Source organism: Rousettus aegyptiacus, unplaced genomic scaffold (assembly GCF_014176215.1).
Source record: "Rousettus aegyptiacus isolate mRouAeg1 unplaced genomic scaffold, mRouAeg1.p scaffold_m13_p_3, whole genome shotgun sequence".
Classification (NCBI taxonomy): domain Eukaryota; kingdom Metazoa; phylum Chordata; class Mammalia; order Chiroptera; family Pteropodidae; genus Rousettus; species Rousettus aegyptiacus.
In genome coordinates, this window is record NW_023416306.1 from 120,516,317 (window position 1) to 120,540,257 (window position 23,941).

Below are 23,941 nucleotides of genomic sequence, written 5' to 3' on the forward strand. Positions count from 1 at the left end.
TTTTGATTTAGCCCAAGAAGATGAGAAATATTAGGTAATTCAAACTTCTTTAATGACAAATAGAAAAATAACTATTATTTTTTGAAACTATTCCTTATTTAAAGCACTCTTGTTTTCATAGGCTGTGAATGAAGATGAAGCAACCACAACTTCTTAGAGTTTATTGCCAATCAGTTAACCACGGGCTGGTATGTAAGGGTGTAAGGTATAGGAATTCTACCAAAGGTTGACCTCAATTAAGATAATGTATGTTTCATTCCACTTTCCCGGATGTTCAATAGTTTAAGATCTCTTGAAAGTCAACCCTCATTAAAATCAAAATAGGAATCATAAAAAAAATATAAAAATATGTTCAATTTCTCAAGAGAAATAGGACACAGAAGAAAAACAACAACAAATAAGAATCCCTTTGTACTGAATGAGCATTACATTGCTGCAAAGAATGAAGCCAAAGGAAGGGAATGCTCATTTAGAAAGTGAGGCCATGGCTCTTCTCAGGGGTGGTCAGCCTGGCCCCAAATCACGCAAGTGAGGCTTTCCCACAAAGCGCCCAGAGAGAACAGAAATAATAGAGTGAGTTGAAGAAGTACAGGGTCTGTGAAAAAGGGAACTTTCTTGGTTTGGGTACAGATGTGTTATGTGTACCCACCCAGCATTCCTTTTCTTTGCTAGCTGAACTCCTCTTTCCCAAGAGAAATGAACCCATTCCGCATGGCTCAAGCCTGGCCCCAATTCTTTGGCCACAGTGATAGGCACATGACAGGAGCAGTGCCAGACTGCTCCATGAGATCTGATGTGTCGAAGCTGGGAAAGAGTTTATCTCTTTCCCTACAAGATCACAAGCTTAAAGGTAGGTTGGTTTCTTGTCTACTTGATCATAACCAACCCTTACTCTGACAAAGGCAATGAAAGTACATTTCAAAAGATGGCCAACCACCTCACCACAAAACAGTACTATTTTTCAGGGTATCTCCTTGCACTGCTGCCAAAGAAGTGGTTTCAAGCCAGTCTTCCCGTTTCCTTAAATCTAAATTTCTTTCACAAAGCCTCTTTAAAAAAATAAAAGTATCCATCAGGAAAGAGACAAGTCCTATTTGCCAAATCTGCTGATAAAACAATGCAAACTTCTTTGGAGGAGTTGAGGTGGGGGGTGGAGGGCATGGTAATAAGGAATAATAGTAAGTTTATTTTCCCATAAAGGCCAACACAATTTAGGAGAAAGAAACATTTAAAAATAAAAACCTTATCCACACACTGCCTTTAGGTATAGCAAGTCTCCATAGACAAAGTAAATTCCATTAAAATTATATTTTTAGAAATTTCGAAGTTCAAATTTGCTTCCTTTGTTTCCGAAAATAATCAGTTCCAAGAGAAAGTGGAGACTATGGTATCCAGATACTAATGATTATCTAACTTTTTGCTTCCACCATAAAAATCCAGCCTCTTTGTATGACTCCACCCCTAATTTTCCTTATCTGTGAAAGAATTATAGCCATCCCCATCACCGTAGCTAAACACATCAATCGCTGCATTAGGAACTGGAAATGTATTATCTCACTAAACCTTAGGGCAATCAAAAAGTTAGTATAATCCCATTTTACAACTGAGGCTCAGACAGGTCAAACCACTTGTCTGAGGTTCCTTCCTAGTAGGTGGTGGAGCCAGGCCTTGACCCTAGGCATGTCTATGCACACACTTCCAAGCTGCCCTAAAAACATGGCCAATGGCTATTAGTGTTCATTGAAAATGATTCCTCGGTCCTTTAAAATACAGTCAGTCCCACAAGCAATACCACTCTACCCAGCTACCCACAACCAGGCTCAAATAGGAAACAGTATGAGGTAATTATAACGTATACCTCAGCCACTAGCTCTGGGTTTTTATGACTGAACTGCCAAATCGCTCGTAGCCAACTCTTCAGGAAATGTTCAGACACTTTCTCGGATTCCAGCTAAAACATCAACTATATGGCCCTGGGGAGTACAGAACTCACAGGGTGGTAATGGGATATAAAATTTGCAAACTTGAGGTCAGTGGCCTAAACTCTAGGGTGTGAAGCAGCAGCAGTCCACGAAAGATTAAATCCGATTTGTCCACTTGACAGCTGCACATCAAGTCCTTCCTCTCAAAGCACTTGTCCACATCACCTCAGACATTAACCCCATGAGTAAAGGAAGAAAACAATATTCCAAATGTAGTTCTACCTAGAATCATTGGAAAGAAGATAATAATATCAACAGGCTTGAGAGAGGGTGTTCATTTGGAGAATTAAGCATTAGGTCCAATTCAAACACAGTGAATGTTCAATAAATAGCTGTTGCTTGGATTAGGCAGATGTACTGCAGAATTATTGGGCTGAATGATACAGATGAAAAGACAAGAATTCAAGAGTTTGTTTCCTCATTGGCATGCTTATTACATGGATTCTAAAAGAATAAATTAGTAGTTTGGATAACTGAGTCAGCAGGTTATGACAAGAGTCCAAGTTTAGAGATCTAGAATTGCTATGGCCCATCCCAAGACATCTGACACTCTAATTGCTAATTAGAAGTGTGACTGTGGGTTGGGGGCGTGGTAACCCTTCAGACTCCCAGAGAAGATTACCCTGCTCCTCCTCCCCACATCTCTGGCGAATACTTTCCTTTAAAAGTCCCATCCATCCCACTCAGCCTCGCCTAACCTGGAGACTGCCACTGATTTCAAGGTAGCATCGAGGACCTAAAACTCTAGTGTCCAGTCTCCCATTGGGGTTGACCACCGAGTATCTTTCTTTCATACCCTGACTCTCTTCCAAAAGCCCTCAGTCCCCTGCACAGGCTGGTTAAGGCCACAGGTCACTCGTACCAAGCTGGTACCAAGGCTGCCAGGACCGAGGGAGCTGTCATTAATATCTGTCAGCACCTGGCATCTATCTATTCTGTCCAGTTCAACTCCACTGGCTGATCAGACTCCACTCCAGAACTTCCTCCCCACTCTCCTCTCCTGCCGCCTCAATCTTTCACTCTAATAACAAAAATTTATCTGTTTTTCTTTTTGAACATTCCAAGACCGCCCCAGGTAAAAAAGTTAACATTTTACTTAGAATGTAATTTCCTTAGTGTTTTAACCCTTATTTGATATTCTTATTATCCCTATTTTATTTGTAGCTCAGCTTATAAAGTTACTAACACAGAACAAAATAGAGATGACAGTGAAGAAGAAAAAAAGAAAAGGAGAAGATATCAATGACAAAGAAGGAAAAGAGGAAGATGGAGAAAAAGGAGAAGAAACAGAAAAACAAAACAAAATAAAACTAAAACCTGTCTCTGGAATACATTCTCTTTATTAACAGAGATATCATAATATTTCAGTTCAAAACTAGGAATTTAAGAACTTAGCAGCAAACAATGTGTCCATAGGGCCGACATAAATCCTGTCTCCCAACACCAACATCATAAAACGGTTGTACTATATTTGAACTTAGATGTGTTTGGATACTTATATTTGAATGTAAGTATGACTGATGGTCTAGGAATTCACAAGCCTTCGAAATACTGAACCAAATAACTTGTCTAACAGAGCAGTTCTCCCACTCTGAGACTGCCTGATGTCTGGAATACATCTTTAGCTGGGAATGCTGGAGATAGGGAATTTTCCTCTCCCCCTTCCACTCTGAGGGAGCTGAATAAATATACTCAGTGATAACTTCAACAACAACAACAACAACAACAACAACAACAACAACCACTTGAGAAAGTGGTAAAGTCACAAGAAATTAAAATGGAGATTTGATATAACAGAGTATTGGATCCAGAATCGAAACTTGACTATATTCCTAATCTAGTTATATTCTATTAACAAGTGGCTACTCCATTTATGACAATAATAATAGAGTTCAGATCACTACGCCATTCTACTGGCAATTACTTTATTAATTATACTCTTAATTCAAAAAAGAAAAAAAATTTTCGAAGTGAATTACCCCAACATATATATTACTAGCCCAACATATTGGGCTAGTAATAGAAACTGAAAGTAAAACCCCATATAGAAGGCAAAATATACCAAACACTGAAGTTAATTAAAGTGATTGTGCATTGAATTTGTCCCTGAGTCTCTTATAAAGGAAAAAGGGAGAAATTTAGGACTTTTTCAGTTTTTCTACTTGAACAAAACAAAATTGGCCAATTTATTGGAACTATAATCTTATTGCCAGGGTTTATGAATTCTTTAAATGCGGACTGTGGACAAGCTAAGAACAGTGCCCTTAACATTAGTCTAACTGATCATGGAGACACATTTTTCATACAGCATTTTTCGTTATGAAGTCAGAGTAGTGAAATACAATGAGGTATCTTCATTGGGGAACTAAGCTACTCAGACTCAATCAAGTCAGAATTAAAATTTAAAACATCTGATTATCTTTCTCAAAAACCCATTCCTTCACTAGCACAGCTTGTCTCCAAAGATGTCTCTCAAAGGTCCTCCCCTCCCTGCAGATATATGTTGCTCTTCAAATCAAGAAGTGGAGCTTATCGGTCCACACCCTTGAACCTGGGCAAGGCCTGTGACTTGCATAGAATTCCAGGCCATGCAATTCCAAGCTAAGTTTGAAGACAGTCTGGTCACTTCCACTTTTGTGCTCTTGGCTATGCTGCTAAAAGTCCATGTAACGAGGCCATGTGAAGAGGGGGACAATCTGAAACAATATGAAGGAGAACTGAGGACTGCAGCCAGCAATGATCACCACGAGCCCATCGAGCAACTTCTGACCAGCTTTCAGCCATGCAAGTCAGTTCTGCAGTCGACACTTGGGCTTAAAGCATGTGATTCGGGGTCAAGAGACTATTACTCAAGATTCACCCCATGGATACCCTGAGCAAGGCCTGACTGTACCTGGGACACAATTTCTCCATTTGAAAACATACACTCAGTGGCTCCATCTGCAGGGGCAGGCCCAGATCATATAGGAGAGAGCTTTAAAACCTGGAAGTCCCCCAACAAAACCAGACAAGTGACTCTTGCTTCCTTTATTCTCCTCCCCTATCTGTCCATTTAGTTAAACCACACCAAAGTAAACAGGGCTGCAGGCGCCAGTCCATGATCGTAGAACGAGAAATACACATGAAGAAGTCATCTTGTTCATTCCAGCCCCAACAGACATTATAGGGAGCAGAGACAAGGTTCCTCACTGTGCCCTGTCCAAATTCCTGGCCTGCAGAATCATAAGAAATAATAAAATTGTTGGTTTAAGCCGCTCAGTTTGGGGGTAATTTGTTACATAGCAATAAGGTAACCAAAACACTCACAGATGTAAATAGATTGTTTCCTTGAGTAGAGGACTAGGAATAATTTTGTTCCTAATGGAGCTATAATGTTTTTACATAAAATAGTTTCAGTATATATGGAGGTGGGAACATCCTAAGTGCCTTGTCCCCTTTGCTTCTCACAATCTAGTGGTCATGTACTGTCGGTGTTACTTCTGGAACACACTGGAGCTTCTTCTTCTCCCCCTCCACTGCCGTTACTGAGGCCATCATCCACGCTCACCCTGACTACTATGTTAGTCTCCCAAATATCCTTGTCTCTAGTCTCTCTACTCTCTAAACCAGCGGTCCCCAACCTTTTTGGCACCAAAGCTCTTATGAGAATCTAACGCCTGATGATCTGAGGTGAAGCTGAGGTGGTGATGCTAGCGCTGGGTGGTGGCTACAAATACAGATGAAGCTTGAGCACCTCTCATCTCCTGCTGTGTGGCCCGGTTCCTAACAGGTCACGGACCAGGTACCAGTCCATGGCCTGGGAGGTGGGGGACCCCTGCTCTAAGCCATACACCTTTTCCACCTCTGTCAGAGTGGTAAAGATCTAATCATATTCTCATCTTAAAATCCTTTCATAACTCACCAGCTTCCCCTTTCACGACAATCACATAGTAATGTCATATGTCCTTTACTCCCTCTCCCACACTGACAATGACTATCTATGGCCAGGCACACCAGGTTGTATACTGCACAACTCCAAGGGCACTGCTTTCATAGGTAACACTATGAGCTCAATCCCTTAGAGCCATGCCATGCAAATCCTGCCTTATTGTATTCAACGTCCCTCAATCACAAACATTGTTCACTCCTTTTCACTTCATGCCTTTTTCACTCAAATTTTTCTTCACTTCTCTCATATACTTTCTCCACACTCTAATTTATATAATTTACCTTACCCAGTCAATCAAAACTGGTCAGACATTCAAAAACTGTCTACTGAACGAACACCTACCATGTGCCTAGATCCTAGGTTCCGTATTTTCCTTGAATAGAGTCACTGGTGTAATCTATAATCTTTTTAAGTATCTTCTACACAAGATGAGAAAGAAACATTTCAATATTCTTGAAAATTCCAAATAAGTTTAAAGATATGTCTGTACTTCCATTTCCAGCAGCCCTGACCTCATCTCACTGGAGGTTGACGCATGTTTTATTTAATTAATTTGTAATACCAACGACTTACGCAATTTGTAAACAATCTTTATGTCTTAAATGTCATAAAATGAGTCACATAAATATTTTGTCTCCATCTCTTGTTTAAAATATGAAATTGCTGAAAACTTCTACTTAAGAATACCTTTTTTTTTTTTTTTAATGGTGCCTCAATATTTTAGTTTAATCTTTTCAGTAAATGCAGGGACAAACCATACCACTGCAGGAGTATTTTCTCCATATTTAAATATTAGACTATCTGACTTCACATGAAGTCCTAAAGTCCTCTTTGTAAAGTAAAATGGGCTTTATAAAGTCTACAGAACTTTTTCTGTGTTCCCTGTTAACATTCTTTATTTTAATAGCAGACTTCTGTGTAATTAATCCCTAGGAGTTTCCCATCACATAATCTACCCTGTGTATGAACTGTTCCACATGTATTTTTCTGGGAACAAGACCTCTGGAAAAAATAAACAAATAAACAAAGAGCAAAAGGAATCATGCACAAGGGGACAACTTGTGTGAAATAACAACCAGTCTCAAACACTTATAAACAAGGTAACAAAGATAGAAATTCTCAATCCACCTTATCAGAGATTTAGGAAAAGGGGGTTTTACTCTAAAGAATTTTTCCCTTTGACAGGAAACTGTAATATTTCCTTATTTGAAGCTAAAGCAATATGGCAATCATAAATAATGGTGCATATCTACTGCTATTCAAGTAGAGTTGTGTGTTTTTTTAATTGGATTGTCTCCCACACTTTTTGCCTAATCACAGAACTCAAGAATTTGGCAGAGAAAAACTCTTATGAACTGAAATTCAAACAATAAAACTAGAATTTTAGTATTTCTCATAAAATCATTTCACACATGTTAAACAACACCCAAGCAAAGGAAAATTACTGTACATTTATTATTTGAAAACATTTCTGAAACTTGCAAAATTCTCATTTCAAAATAGAGAAAAATGCCATTTTTACAGAGTGAATGTTGACCACACTCATTCCATTAAAAAAATTTTCTGTAAAAACAGAAATTGGCGATTTACTCTAAGAAAACACAGCAAAAACTGGGAAGAAACTTGAGGATGCTTAAATTTCCACTGTGGAACAACTTCTGCTGCCCAGTGGGAAGGGGAAAAAAAAAAAAAAAAACACCTGCAACAGGATAGAAGGAGAGAAAGAAAAGCTAGGACCATACACCCAGAGAAGATAAAACTAGGCAGGTCTCTAGTCTGTGAAGTGAGGTAGCCGACAGGATAGAAATACATATACCAAGAAGAACACCGAGGCAAATTTTGTAGTCTCCTGTCACGTCAGAAAAAGACAAGAAGGCAGTATTTGTAGGAGAGACTAGATCAGTGCACAGCAGATACTGATGAGCTTAAAGTACCTTTTAACTAGAGGAAATATTAGTGAGGTGCTGAAAGTTGCTGCCACCAACTGGACATCAGACAGACTTAGGGGTTACAAATCACTTTCACTTCATAAACTGTGTATTTCCATTAAAATGGTAAACAGTTTTACTGTAGTCAAAGTGGTTAGTTTTGAAGCTGGTAATATTTTAACTAGCAAAAATAGAAATTCTAAGCAATAACTGGAAAAATGTAACACACAACTGCTTTCCCTGATGATTTCTACAGCAGGGCATGGTTCAAAGACTTATTCATGTGAGACTGTAATAGCAATAAGCAGAGAGAATACATTTTAAATGTTATTCAAATTTAATATCTGACTTGCTGTTTATTTAAAATGAATTAGAAAACCTTTGACCCAGGAGTCCTATTTTTATTAATTTGCACTCCATAAATTTTTACATGTACACACTCAAGCATGTAGTAGATTGTTAGTAATAGCAAAAAAAAAAAAAAAAAGAAGAATTAGTATAATCTAAAGAGACATCATTAGGGAACTATTCCAGCCACATTACGGAATTCTATACACCAAGGGAATGTATGAGGTAGAGCCATTTAAGTTATAGATGGAGGCACTAAAGATATATAAACGTGAGCAAGGTTCAGAAAAGTATAGACAGTATATTCCATGTACTAAAAAGGATACACATATGTAGATGCATAGATACATACACATTTATGTGTATATGTATATACCTACATCTAAAAATATGCACAAGAAAATGGTCTCTGAGAGGTATGTGGAGAAATATTTTTAATTGTATAGCTTTTTAAATTATCATTTTTATGTCCCCAAATATATACATATACATACATATATAGATAACATGAGAATTATAAAAATTTTTAAATTATATTATACCTTTATATTATAGATTCATTATTATATTATATCATATATTATATTATATTATATTAACATACATTATTATACTATAAAGGTTAACTAATTCTTTTTAAAACCTCTATATCTGTGTAAAATCTTAACGATAACATGAGAATTAGAAACAGTCATAATCACTGTTCAATTTAATACCACAACTTTGGGAAGGCTTTATAAATAGTTTGCAATAGTGTCACATCTGTGTTAGTGACCAAATACTATGAGGAACAGAGAAGGTTATCTCTTGATAGTCATAAAAATGTAAAACCTAACAGAAGTAAGTGCTGGTGTGAGTACAAGTGTGGGCATCCTGTTAAGCAGCAAAGCTTAGCTTGTTTTCACATTGAGTCTGTGCCTCCCAGGGAAACATGCTGGTTGCTGGTTGTGATAGCACATAGAGATGAGACAAATGTCTGGCCAGGCCTAAAGTCTCCCCAAAGACCTTCATCCAGAGAATTAAATTCCCACTTCCTCTCTCTCTATAGAAACAATGGCATCAAGCTCAAACATTAAAATAATATCATATCGCAGAAATATTTTTGAAGGAAAAATGCTGGACTAAAAGAGGTCCTTTCAAGAGTTTCTGTCCATCTATTGAACTTACCATGGGCCTTGCACACAGAGCAGTAAATGCCTGCTGCCTGATCAAAATTAGGTTTACTATGATAAGCAAATTTTCTTTCCAGCATTGTTAGAATCCTCGGTTTATTTTCCACTAAGACCACGACGGAACTAAATTAATCAAAACTATTTCCTGGGGTCGGAAAATCATGCATATTTTACCACAGCCTAAGTTCTTGGCTCTGACAATCATCCTGTGCTGTCCCCAGTCTAGACGAGGACTCAAAAACTGATCTGTCAGTTTACTGCACTTTTTCTATCCTACCTGGGCCAAATTACACTACCTCTATAATTAAAACAGCCCATAACAGAAAAGAATAAGTGAACCATTCAGCCATATATCCCAAAGAACAACATCACTTGGTCACTCAGGGCCCCATAATCCGAACTACAGAACTGCTCAAAAAAAGAGTGACAATGAGAATCATAAGTACTTAATAGAAAACCTCTGGGTGTTTCCTGTTTGGGGTTCATTTAACAGGCTCCTCCAAGGAGATAAAATGGGTCATTTACAATCTATCCTGCTGCTTCTCTGGAGGCTTAAATTTAAACAATCTCAGAAAGAGGTTTCTCTTTCAATCTGAACAATTTTTATTTTAAAGAAGTGTATTCCGCCCTTCTTCAATTCATGGAACTAAAAATCCTTATGCAGTCAACCTGCCTAATTTAAATAATTCCTGCTGAAACATTTTCTGTAATAGTGACATAGGAAGCTGGTGATATGCTCTGTTGCACATATATAACACATACACCATTAGTTTAAAACACCCGTTTAAGGTCACAGCAGCATGTACAACCTAAAAACAAGTTCTCAAACTGTTGCCTTGATCTGCTTCCAGTGCAGACATCTGAAGAGCAGTTATCACCCAGAAAACCCAGTTCCTAATTTTAATTAGCATAACTTAGAGAAGAGCCAATCATTAACTGTGTGTCTTCTCTGGCTGTCTGTCATTGGAACACCTTCTTTTCCTTGTTCCCTTACAAATAAATGGAGCATCTGCAAGGATGCCCACAAGGAAAGTACTTTCCCCTAAACCCAACCGGAATTGGTACGAAAGGAAAGGAATGGACTCTCCCCTTCTCAGTCACAGCTCCTCCCCTTCTTCCTCAAAGAACCCTCTAGCTTCCTAAAATCAGCCTCGACAATGGCCCAAGATTCCTTTTAACCATGACCTCGCCTCTGGGACAGAAATCCTTAGAGTAGTAGCAAGGTGGTTTAGCCTCGAATGCGTTGAGGACTGAGTAACCCTTGCACCTTTAAGGTGCCCCCAGGAGGTCTTGTTAAGGATCCGTAGCTCTACCATTGCGAGTCGACTGTCAGTTTCTCTGGATCTTGATACTAGGGAGAAGAGGGAGGGGAAACCCGCACCGTAGGCGCTGGCCCGTTCCATTACCCTTTAAGCGCGTCGTGTCCTCCGCCGCCTCTTCTCTTGGCCCGACTGGCTCTGGTTTCCTTCACGTTCCCAGCCTCCAAATTGGTGTCCGCCCCATGGCTCGTGTAGGACGCTAAGAGCACGGTAAATCCCAGGGCGAACTCCAGCAGCCTCCCTCTCCGCATGATGCCGAGCGGCTGCCGGCTCCCGCCGCCTGTCGCCGTGCCCCGGGCTCGCTCCGCGGCCGCCGCTGCGCCCTTAAGCGCGCCGCGCCGCCGGGGTCCCGCTCTCCCGCCGCCCGTCCCCGGGGCCGGGCTCCTCCCGCCTTCTCCAGGCGCTGCTCCCACTTCAGGCGGCCCGTGCCAGCTGCAACAGACAAATCGCCGAGGCGGGGGGAACATTCAGGGCATCGGGATGCTGAAGCTTCGCGGTCCCGATTCCCGAGCCCAGGCTGCGCGCCGCCTGCGCGTGGCGCAGTTACTTAGGGTAAGTTAAGACCGTTTGGTCCACAGCTGGCTCAAAAGCCCAGGCCCCCGGCGGCAGCGGCTCCAGCCAACCCCACGGCCTCCGGGACGCCGCCTGCAAAGCGCGCAGCAAAGTACCCATGTCCCGAGAGGTCCTAAATCCCCGGGGCAAGCTACCTGGGTTTATTTTTTAATGGCACGAATTGCGCGCCACGCGCGCTCTGAACGCCCCAGCTCCCTAGCCTGTCCCCTCCGCCAAGCCGCGGGGCTGGAAGCCCGCCGCGCCGTCCCCGGCCGGCTCAGGACGCTGCCACCGCCCCCCGAGCATCTGACGCGGGCCCGGCACCGGGAGCCCCTGGCCAGGAAGCTGTCAGGCAGGGGAGGGCCAGCGCCAGCTGTGGACGTTCCAGGACAGCCCCTCACCCCCGTCCCTGCCCCTGCCCTCAGCGCGGCGCAAACGCAAAAGCTTCCGTGGCTGGAGCCCCAGCCCCGCTGGCCGCCCGACCCCTGTCGAGACCCCGGCTGCACCCACTGGAAAAGCGGTGGCTCTGGCTCCCGAGGAGGCGGCAGCTGTCCCTTGGTCCTGGCCGCGGCAGTCGCTGCCTCGCTCCACCAGCAGCTGTCCCAACTGTGGCCGCCTGTCCTCCCGTGGCACCCACAGCCTCTGCCGCGGCTCCTGCGCCCCCTCCTTTCCCCACCTCTTCAAGTATCGTCTGCGCAGTGGTTTCTCGCGAGAGAAATACTTTTTTAAAAAAAAGAAAGAAAAAGAAAATGACACCCCCTCCTACATCCCCCTCATCACCACCCCACCCCTCGGCCCCATCCATCCTCCCTTTCCACTTCCCTTTGCCAGCCACCGCCTCGGCGCAGGGGCCTCCCTCACTCGCAGGATTAGCACAGTGGGAGGAGGCAGAGGTGATCGGGTCCTGCCCGGCCTGGGATTGTTCGTTTTGGGATGAGATGTTGAGGGAATGGGAAGAAGTGGAGTAGTGGTTTAGCCCACTCTGCGGTTGGGAGGTCAAGACCCAAGATCAGCCTCTCCCGTGATCTGGGAAGCCCGGAGGGCGCAGAAATCTGTGCCACCTGCACCAAGAACGCGTGCTGGAGACGGCGGCCCCGGAGGCCCCGGCGGCCCTGGCGCGAGAGGACACCCGCTCTCGCCGACCGCGCCTCCTCACTGCGCCTCTCTCCTCTCGGGCGAGGCACCAAGCGGAGGCCGGAGGCGGGGAGGCCGGGAGGCTGCGGCTGGGAGCGTCGCAGGCTAGGGCTGCGGCAAGAGCTGATATGAGGGCAGGGGGCGGGAGTCCGCCGCCACTGGCCGCCCAGGCGTCAAGAGCCCACTCCAGGCGCGGCTCTTCTGGGGCTCCGTTCAAGCCACTCAGGCTGGATCCAGGATGCTCCAAGAGCCTGAGTCCGATTTTGACCTAGAGCCCTGTGAATGTTCGAACCTGGGATTTGGGATGAGGGCGGTGAAGGGATGGTCCTCTACCCAGCTCACAGCTAGGACTAAACAACCCTATTTCTTCTAGATGACCCTATTTCACCTCCTCTAAGCGCGCGCGCGCGCACACACACACACTCACACGCGCGCGAGCGCGCGCGGCTGCCTTTCCAGGACAAGCAAAAGCACAGTGACTTTGGAGAATATAGTTTTATGGCATCCTTATATGGATAAGCTCTGGTGTTGCCTGTACCCTATAATAGTTTAGGAGGGAAGAAAGTCGCACCATGGGCCCTGACCGCTGAAACTGGAGACCACCAGGAAATCCCCGGGTATCAGCCAATAGCTGTCAAGCCAGAATAAGAGCTTAGCACAAACAAATCCAGTTGAAGAGTTTTCCTTATTTGCAGTTATTTGTGTCCAGGTAATAGGGTATAGGGACCCGGGCAATTTATTTAAATTGCAACATGTGAATAACAATGTTGACCACACAGGTTCATAACGGTGAAGATGAGCCTGCTGAACTACTATAACATGTGAACTTGAAGAAGAAAACAATAAAATTGTCAAAACTATGAGCCCATTTGAAATCATAGTCCTATAAGTACGTGGTCTAGTTTAAGGACTCACCTGCAAATATTCTCTTAGCATATTCATAAATTGGAGCCTTGTTCACACACCCTTGATTGAGTAAAGGCGATCATTTGTTCAAGAAGTTATTTACTGAGTACTAACCATGTCCCAGTTGGTGCAGGGTTGAACTAGGCTCCTTGGTGAGCTAGGCAGAAATGTTTCTCCCCAGGCTGTCAACAAGAAAATGTAGACTTGAAACAAATGATGTCCCAATTGCTAAAAACCAAGAGAGAGAAGTACTGGATATTTGCTTAGAGGATATATAAAAGGGGAACTTGACCTAGGTCGAGGCTGATCAGGGAAGGCTTCCCTGAGGAAGTGATGTTTGACTTAATTCCAAATGACTAGACTCTAATAAGGGTAGCATTCTCAAACCCACTGGGTTTTTAAAAAAAAATCTTACACCAAGACCCAACCCTCAAAGATTCTAATTTAAATAGTCTGGAGTGGAACCTTAACCCTGGCATTTTTAAAAGTTCCCAGGTAAGGAATGGTAAGGGAATTGTTCAAATTGGGAAAAGGGTCTGAGCAGAGGGACCACGGCTCAGGGGATGGCTGTTGGAGATTCAGGAAGATCTTGTCCTGTCCACCAGTTGAATGGACCATTTTGCTACCTCTGGGAAATCTGGAAACTCTACTGCTTTCCCCTACACTCCAGCAGCATGTGAGACAATCTGTACTCTCTTAGAATCTTTCACTCAGTGATACGTAGAACAGCAGCAACTGTTCTAAGGGCTTTTCTAAGACTTTTGCCCACAAAGCAAAGAGTAAACCCTGGTACCCTTCAAATCACCGACTCCACCTTCCAACATTTCTGTGCATATCTATTGTCCATGACTCAACCTAACTTGCTTTCCAGGGTTTCATCTCAAAGGGAGACATTTAGATTAAATACTTGCTTCTGGCCTTTCCCCACTCCCACCTCCCCCCCCCCACTTCTACTCTTTTTCCTTGGCCACTTTCTGCATCTTCTTCCATATGGGGCAGGATCTCTAGGCCATATACTATCTTCTTCAGACAATAAGTCTCATGACTTCCACCATTAACCATAATGATGGAAGATCTTTAGGGGAAGGGAAAAAAACTGATTACTGAAAGGGAAATGCATTTTTAAATATGTAAGAAATATTCCCATAATCTAGGCAATCAACATATATTAGAGTAGCATGTTACCAGTAACAAAGTTCTGTAACAAACAAAGAAAATCTTTGCAATAAGATTTTCTTGATGCCAGATGATTCAGAAGCCATCTTTCTTTAAACTTATCACAAATTATAACATTGTTTGCAAAATAAGTTCATAGACTAGAATTCCCTTGTCCTTTCTCTTCATTTCAAATAATTCAATCCATCTTAAGAGCATCTGCTCAAATTCCTTCTGTTCATGAGGAGTTTTAGCTTATGAGGTCTCTCTCTTGTTCAAACTTTACTGAACTTATTAACTGAATCATTCATTTAATGATTTATTAATTAGAATACATCACTACAGTATGCCTGCTATGTGCCAAGCACATTAGGCACTAACAATTGGGATATTTATTATATTGTTATAGTGAGCTATATATATTTTTCTGCAGTCATCGTGCTTGTTCTTTCTTAGCTAGATTATGGATCCTTAAGGACACAGTTGTATTATTTATTCAAGGAAACTTGTACAGTGTCCTAAAAACTATTATGAAAGATAATTAGTTTATTGACTGTTGCTTGATCATTTGGAATCTTCTGGTATTTTTAGCTTGAAGAACACTCTCATCACTTTATATCTCCTAAATAAATATTTGTGTCAGTAAGGGTTCTCTGTCTACAAGCAACAAAACTAACTCTGGACAATTTAAGCAAAATAAAAAAACCACACTTAAAGTAATATCAGGTTATGAGATGGCTCATTGAACCTGACTTTAGAATAAAATGGGAAATAATGCAGTTCTGGAAAGAAGCAGTAGAAACAAATGGAGAACTCTCTTCAGGATGATACTGTTTGGGTGACTCAATGCCAACCATTTTGGTCTTTTTGCTAGCCCTTCAAGGTTCGAATGCAAATGCTATGGTCTGATTTCCCTTGCTAGCTTAAGGAACCTGCCCACAATCCTGGCCATGGATGATAGAGAATCTTGATAGATAGTTTCAACAAGAATGCATGCTATGGGAAAGGGTTTACTCTATAAAAGATGACCAAAATACTATTATCAAAAATTGGGGGCATAGATGTTTGTCCGACAGCCAGATATTAAATAAATAAATAAATAAATAAATAAATAAATAAATAGATAGATAGATAGATAGATAGATAGATAGATAACCAGATGTCTACTACACCATCTCAAGAACTTTTGAGGCTATTTAGAGTTTACTAAGTTAAAGCATTTCTAAGGGCATAAGAAGTATTTTAAAATCTGATTCTAGTCTTTCCTTGCAAACTAAAGCATTACTTCATGAAATGAGTTAACTAGACTCTCATGCAGCCCCAATTCCCTCCATTGATGGTGACAAATAGATCATTCATGATACAACTAGCTGTATCATCAAAAGCTAGCTTTTGACTCTTAGGGTTGTATAATTTGCAATTACAAAAGTATAATGCATGCATAACAGCTATCGGAAACCATACCAATGTATATCAGAAAAACAGTACCTTCACATACATAATCTCATTTAATCCTCACCACAACCTTATAGTAGATTGAAAAATATGGCCACAATATTTCTTTTCATCTCTCATCAAGAAGTGGATATTTCCCATCCCTTTGCATCTGAACTGGCCTTGTGGCTTCCTTTGACCCACTGAATATGGTGGAAGTGACACTGTTTGACTTCCAAGACTAGGCATTAAGAGATCTTGCAGCTTCCTTCTTTATCATCTTAGATGTTACACTGAGATGGCATGCCTTGAAGAAGTCCAGGATGAAAAACCAAGTCCCATCTAAGTTGGGACTCTTGCTAAGCCACCAACTAAATGCAGCCACATGTGTGAGCCCAGCAGATCAACAGAAGAATTGCCTGCTAAATCCACAGGATAAATATATCCTCGTAATTTTAAGCAGCTTAATTATCAAGGTGGTCTATTATACAGGAACAGATAACTAATACATACTTAAGAAGGAAAATATTTATGCCTCAGTTTTGTAGATAAATAAACTCACATTCAGAAAAGTTAAGAAACTTGCTTAAATTCATAAACTCCTACCAGAAGCAGGGCTAGATTCAAAATCAGGCTTTCGACAAGTCAAGTGTATTTTTTATCTCAGCACTGCTACCTCATCCACCTGCCACAAAAGTCTCAGTCAAGATTTAGGGTTGATATAGGCTAAAGCTATTCCCAGTATGCATAACACTTCTCTAGTGTCTTCTGGGAAGCTAAGAATTCTTCCTTTGACCTTTGTTGCTATCTGAATCTACAGTATCCTATTTGAGAGCTCCGTTTATTCCATACCACAGTCACTAAGTCTCCCAGCAAAGAAAGAATCGTAGCAGCTGCTGTAGCCTCTCTGCTCCAGTTTCTACTTCCCACTCACACCCCCATTACATAGAACTATTCCTTATACATAACAGATGCTCAATGCATATTTGTTGAATGAACAAATTTTTCAAGATGATGGCAACTTTAAAACCTCACCCTATTCTTTTCTATCACTTTATGTGTTAAGGAAAGGCCTAAGTCTCTTCAGCCATTGATGGTGCCCCTAGTATGTCGCGTTGTCTCGGGCTGGCTGTGCTTCAGTTTTCATCATTCCCCCTTAGGAGGTGATAGGAATGAGCGGGGTCTTGGCTTTGAAAAACACCTGAAGGTAGAATTACGTTGCCTGCTTGCTAGTTGAGTACTTCTACGCATGCCCTATTTTTTAAAAATTATTATTTAGTTTGTTTTTTCATTTAACCAATTCTAAAGGAAAGCTAGGCATTGTGTGCCCGACACTGTGTCAGAGGTTGAGGCTTCAAATGTGAAGAAGCCATTTCCCCCTATGAAAACCACAAGGTCTAGGGCACTGGAGGAGGGCCTTAGTGCTTATGGTGACTACCATTTATTAAGCCTTGTTTGTATAGGCACTGAGTTACATGGAAAACTAGTACTTTTTTTCTCACTTTACAGTTTTAGAGAGTTTAAGGTTTAAAGAAGAGCAGTTTAGACAACCTACTGAATGGAAAAAGATATTCACAAATGATATATTTGATAAGGGATTGATATCCAAAATATATAAGGAACTCCTACAGTTTAACAACAACAACAAACAAACAAACAAACAAACAAATAAATCGCTATCCAGTTTAAAAATGAGCAGAGAACCTGAACAGGTATTTCTCCAAAGAGGACATACGGATGGCCTAAACACATGTAAAATGATGCTCAACATCACTAATCATCAGGGAAATGCAAATTGAAACCGCAATGAGATATCACCTCACACCTATCAGAATAGGTATCATCAAAAATGAACAAAAATAAGTGTTTACAAGGATGTGGAGAAAAGGGAGCTTCATACTGTTGATGGAATTGTAAATTAATGCAGCCGCTATGAAAAACAGTATGAAAATTCCTCAAAGTATAAAAAGTAGAGCTATCATACAATCTGGCAATTCCACACCTAGGTGTTTATCTGAAAATATATGCTCCTCTATGTTCATAGCAGCATTCCTAGTAATAGCCGAGATATGGAACCAACCTAGATGTCCATCAATAGATGAATAGGTAAAGAAGACTTGATACACATACAACACAAACACACACACAATGGAATATTATTCAGCAATAAAAAAGAATGAAATATTGCCATCTGCAACAACAGGAATGGACTAGAGGGTATTATGCAAAGCAATATAAGTCAGACAGAGAAAGACAAATACCTTATGATTTCACTTACATGTGGAATCTAAAAAAGAAAAAAGAAAAAAAGAGCAGTTAAAAATGACAGAAATAGATATTTATTTTAGAGAAAATTTGTACATATTTTTGTCTGTATTTACATTCAAGAAATCTTAAGAAATTCTTACTCTGATATAATATTCCAGCTTTGTGAGGGAGACAAGTGAAAAGTAAAAAAGGTAAGAATTTATACGTGCTAAAGAAGATGTAAGAATTTTTTCATTTTCATAATTTTCAGAATTTTTATTTATTATACAAACAGTTTAGCTACTTAAAGGTTGTTTTTTTTAGTATTTTCCCATGATCCTACCACCCTCGCACAACTGTTTTTTTTTTTTCTGTTCCTCTTCTAGTCTTTGTCCATAGAGTGCATCTTATATACTCTAACCAAGATGCGCATCCAGTTTTGTGTTCAGCTGAACAGGGGGAGAATTTGCTTAGCAATTCAGTGTTTAACCTTCACGTTTTGCAGATGGGGTCCCTGGGTGAGGTTTGCCTAGCTGTTCTTCTGGCAGAAAGCACGTACAACTGTTAAATTATGTTTTTGAAATAACTTTCATTACCTCAATTCCCCAAAGCAAACCATTTCTCTCCACCCAAAACAAAAGATCTGGTTCCCAGACTTCATTTCATTTGTGTTTTCCATGAGTTCTGGGACCCACCCTGGTATTCCCTGTCATTTTTTTTCTACCAGACATAACAGATACCAGCCCAACAGCAAAGGGGAATAAAGAAAAGGCCTGGACAGCAAGAAAGGACATAACAGTGTATCCATCACAAATTAAAAACACATTCTCTCTCAGCTCCATTCAACAGTATTTACCAAACACCAACCCTGTGCTCCAGATTATATTAGACCCTGCAGAAGCTACCAAAAGTGTCAGTACTATGTCCTCCTGAAAGGGTTATACCCTCTCTCAGGAAGGAGAAAGCAAATGGGTGTTGCAGAGATGAGCAAACTTTATTTTTAGGCTTTGTGGGCCTAGAGGCAAAAGAAAGAAAATTTCCACCATGTTTTTTTTTTTTTTTTTAACAAAATAAAACTTTTTGTATGGACATTGAATTTGAATTTCATACGATTTTCACATGTGACAAATACTATTCTTCTTTTGACTTTTTTCAACAGTTTAAAAATGTAATAACCATTCTTAGTCTACAGGCCGTATAATAATGGACAGTAGTGTTGAATTTGCCCATCTCTGATGAGTAAGACAAAAGCAAGCACAGAAAATGGCTGGAGATTAGCCTCCAAAATGTGTGGCACCCAGCCAGGAAGAGAGGAGAGGGGTAGGATGGGCTGGTCCAGTCAGGAAGACTTAATGAAAGAAATGGGATTTGAGCAGAGCCTTGGAGGGAGGGTAGGATTTGGCTGCATAAAATAACCTGGGAGAACATTCCAGGCGGAAGCGATGAACATGAGGCAAAGGCACAAAGGGAGGAAAGATCATGGGCCAATGGACACATATGAGGTATTTCACCATCCTTTACTGTGACATACTTCCAGCTATCCAAGGTTTCTGTGACACACCCTGGGCCGGGTGTTTACGAAGTGGAGGGGTATTGTGGGCCTGTGGGAATAGGCCTTTAAATGACTAGGATTAATCATATTATACAAATATTTATACTATGCATCACCCAAAACTTGTTGGAGAAACTGAGATCCATCAGATCTGTACTTTAAAACTGATGGAGGACAAACTAGACTTTATTTTAATTCATCGGAAACTCCGGATTTCAATTAGTCATCATTTTCAGGAATTTTTGTGGAGAATGAGCTTTTTCTCAGAATCCTAATATTCTAATCATGCCACAAGATACCACATGCTCTAACCCAAATTTTCATGACCAATCCGAAAGTCTTAATCAGGTTAGGCTTGACAAGTGGCTTTGATTAGTGACATCTTTTTCTACATATGTTTTGCTTTTACTTTTAATTTAAATTTTCTCTAAGAAGTTAGTAATTAGTAGATACTAATAATTAGTTCATACCTTTAAAAATGTTGTTTCTGGCTAACTTCATATATTCCCCTGACTTTATCTTCTGCTCATAAAATGTTACTAACTCCCAGGTCTGTATCTCCAGTTCATATATCTTCCTAGAGCTTCAAATGCAGATATCCGGGTTCTTACTAGGTGTCTCTACCTAGTCCTCCTACAATTGGCAGCTTCCAAGATGGCCCCAATGACCAATGATCCTCACCTCTTGGTACTCACACCCTTGGGTAATCCCCACCCCTTGAGTGTGGGCTGGACCTAGTGACTCACTTCTAGCAGATAGAGTATGATGGAGGTGATAGGATATCATTTCTGATGTTAAGCTACAAAAAGACTAGATTCCATTTTACTTGCTCTTTCTTACTCTCCTGCCTACTCATACTGCTGGAAGCCAGTTGCTCTGTTCTGAACTGCCCTGTGGAGAGGACCTGTGGCAAGGAACTGAGGGGAGGCCTCAGACCAACAGTCCTGGGTGAACTAAATTCTGCTAAAACCACATGAGTGACCTTGAAAGTCTTCGGCTGGGACTGAAACACCAGTCCAACACCTTGATGGTATCTGTGAAAGATGCTGAACCCGAGGCATCTAGCTGAGCAATGCCCAATTGGTGACCCACAGACACTGCGAGGTAATATATGTGTGGGGTTTGAAGCTGCTAAATTATAAGGTAATCTGTTCCACAGAAATAGATAACTAATGTATCAGCAAACTCTCTAAAACTATTCTCCTCCCACCCTCCAAATTCTCTTATTTTCATTACTAGAACCACCATGCAGCCACTCACCTATGCTGACAATAGGTTTGTTAGAGGACGTTTATGTATCTTACATCTTCAAAAGCTCAAATGCTTTTGTATATTTTAGTCACAATCAACATGACTCAGTAAGCTTAAAATTTGCCCCCTGTGAGTTCCATCTGGAAAACAAGCCATTTGTGCAACATCACATTCTGCAGCTTGAACTTTCTCAATTTCTGCATGATTCTGCTAGCAACAATATTAATGACATCATCCTGGATATCTTTCCACAGATAATAAACCCCTGGGAAGTGTCCAGAGTGATAGAATGGGTGAAGAGAGAGTCTGGGAAACTAAAATCTATGCCCGTAGCTTAAAATCAGCCACATTTTATGTGGGGTAGAACAAACATGGGGTTAGAAAACAGAATATGTGGGTCCTGGTCTAGGCTCTGCTACTAATTAATTGACTATGCCCTTGGTAAGTCATTTTACTTCTTCAAGAGTCACTTTTCTCTTCAAGACAATAAGGGGGTTAGATTTAAGTGGACAGCAAAGCCATAGGTGGGTTGCTTCCAGATGAACTAGGTAGCTTGTTAAACTTCAGATTCCTGTCCCTAATAATACCCCATGCTGATTCAGGAAGTCTGAGATGGGGCTTAGAAATCTGTATTTCTAAAGTGACCAGCTCCTCGAAGTTTATCCAGGTATGGCAATGCTGAACTTGATCCTCTCAAAGGGTATTTAAATTCTAATTCTGTAATTTCCAAGCAATTTCTATTATATGACAATTCTACTTTGCATGTATATTATAAAACATAGAAAAAGTACAAAATTTTAAAGAATGAATTTGTGTGTGCATATATGTGTGTGGGTTTATTTTTATTTTTTACTTTATTCTCTTCCCAAACCCTAATGGATCTCCTTGCATAATTGCTGGGATACATGCACCTCACTGGGAGACCCACTGAAGGTCATGACAGGTCTATTGGAATTTGGTGAAGAGGGACACAAAGGTTCGAGAATACCAAAGACAAACAGTCAGGTTAGGAGATGAGCTTCTTATATTGATGGTACTGTTTGGCAGACAAAAGAATACTGAGAAGTAAAAGATATTGTTCCAAAAGAACTTACGAACTAGATGAGAATGTGCATGTGTGTGAGTGTGTGTGTGTGTGTGCGCGCGCGCACGTGTGTGTGTGTGTGCAGAGTTAGTCCTTCTTGTCCACACTTGAAAGCCTATCTCAACACAATATCATGTTGTATTAGTCTATTCATACTGCTATAAAAAATACCACAAACTGGATGGCTTAGACAATAGACATTTATTTTTCACAGTTCTGGAGATTGGGAAGTCCAAGATGAAAGTGCTAGATTTGGTTCCTGGTAAGGGCCATCTTCCTGTTTTACAGACAGCAGTCTTCTCTCTGGTTCCTCACATGGCAGAGAGCCAGTGATCTCTCGCTCTTCCTCTACTTATGAAGCCACTAATCACATCATGGGTGCCCCACTCTCATGACTTCATCTAACTCTAATTATTTCCCAAGTATTCCATCTCCATATACCATCATATGGGCAGTTAGGGCCTCAAAACATGAATTTGGGGGGACACAAATGTTCAGTTCATAGCATGTGTAAAAAAGAAATGGGAAAACATCTAACATAGCATCAGAAGAAACAATGTAAGTCTCTACTAAAGACCTTTTGAGGAGGTGAAAGTGAATCTTGTATAACATCACACACAGCAAGACTTTATTGTAAAAACATTCCCTCACATCCTATCTTCATCTCTCCACATCTCTTAGATCAACCACTCCACCTGCTCTCACCCTAGTTCTCTTTCTTTCCTCCCTCTTCTCTCCTAAGATTCTTCTGTCCACAAGCCCTTTGTTAGGTAGGGTTATTCCCCCTACCCTTGGCTTCTCCCATGTGTTCCACAAAAGAAAAGAATCAGCCTAGGATCCACTTTCTGTTGAAGTGTCATAGTTATTTCTAACATAATATTTTCAAACAAGTACACTAAGAAAATGGAATTAATAAATAAGGCAATACAAACTTAAATACTAAGTAGACAGAGAATTGGATTTCTGGATGTTTAGAGGAGAGAAGGAAATAACCTTACCAAAGAGGTCATGGAGAAAAGAGGAGGTAAGCTGAGGGTTGAAAACTTGGAGAAATCTTTTACAAGTGAAGAGTAGAGCCCTTTTCTCCTAGGGGACCAGGAACTCTTGAACAAAGGAAGGCCAAAGACAGGGAAGTGTACAACCTGTTTAGAAGGGAGATAAAGCCAGTGGGCTGTATTGAAGGAAAGAGGAGCAAGAGAAAAGATTAGAAGAAAGTGGGTTAGGACCAGAACATTAAGGACTGTGTGGAAACACACCTCATTACAGAATTTAAAGCATGGGAGTGACATGATTTAGAAAATTAATTTTTTGTCACCATGCTGGAGGGACTAAAGAACAGAAATTTTTTAAGAAAGAAGATCGGGGAGCTCATACAGCCTCTGGCTCTTGGTGAGGACAGTGTGCTTCAGGGATGTGACACATGAAACAGAATTGCTGTGTGACTTCATGTTAGAAGGATCATAGCTGGGCAAATGATTGGATGTGAAAAGCTATAGAGAGGGGGAAGCCCAAGATGACACAGAAATGGGGTATGAACAGAAACGAGGAATGAAGGAGAAGAGAAATTTGGAATGTGGAAGAGAGAAGATGTTGAGTTTGATGCTTGTTATATGTGGCAATTCTGAAGGCAGCTCAGCCGCGATGGAGTACCCAGTAGGCAAAGGAGATGCAGAGGGCTTAGGAGAGAGTTGGGGTTTAGATCTGTAAGAAATTATATTCACCAGCTAATTAAAATTACATATTCCTATAGTTTTGAGTTTTGATTCCAATAAAACTTCGGATCAACCTGGAAAAGATAGATACCCCTCTTGTTAACCAGCATCTGTCTTTTGAGTTTCAGATTTATTCTTGGGAAGAGATTCTAAAGGCAAGCAGGGTAGGAATGTCCATAATCTATAATACAGAGAACACCAAATGCTGAAATGAAATGCGGAGCAGCAGGAACTCTC

The 23,941-nt window shown here is 41.0% G+C and overlaps 1 protein-coding gene across 2 annotated transcripts in view; it reads right to left on the reverse strand.

The window, feature by feature from the left end:
- FBN1 (fibrillin 1) overlaps window positions 1-11,926 on the reverse strand; it is a 216,439-nt gene extending 204,513 nt beyond the window's left edge. The window contains exons 1-2 of one of the 2 annotated variants that reach the window (XM_016163229.2): window positions 11,740-11,926; window positions 10,765-11,109 (exon numbers count right to left, since the gene is read on the reverse strand). In XM_016163229.2, the coding sequence (XP_016018715.1) occupies window positions 10,765-10,928 (164 nt within the window). In that variant the 5' untranslated portion in view covers window positions 10,929-11,109; window positions 11,740-11,926. Of the gene's footprint in view, window positions 1-10,764; window positions 11,110-11,384; window positions 11,532-11,739 lie in introns of those variants that run through there. The other variant, XM_036218301.1, reaches the window with a different exon arrangement.
- Between the last annotated feature and the right edge of the window lie 12,015 nt (window positions 11,927-23,941).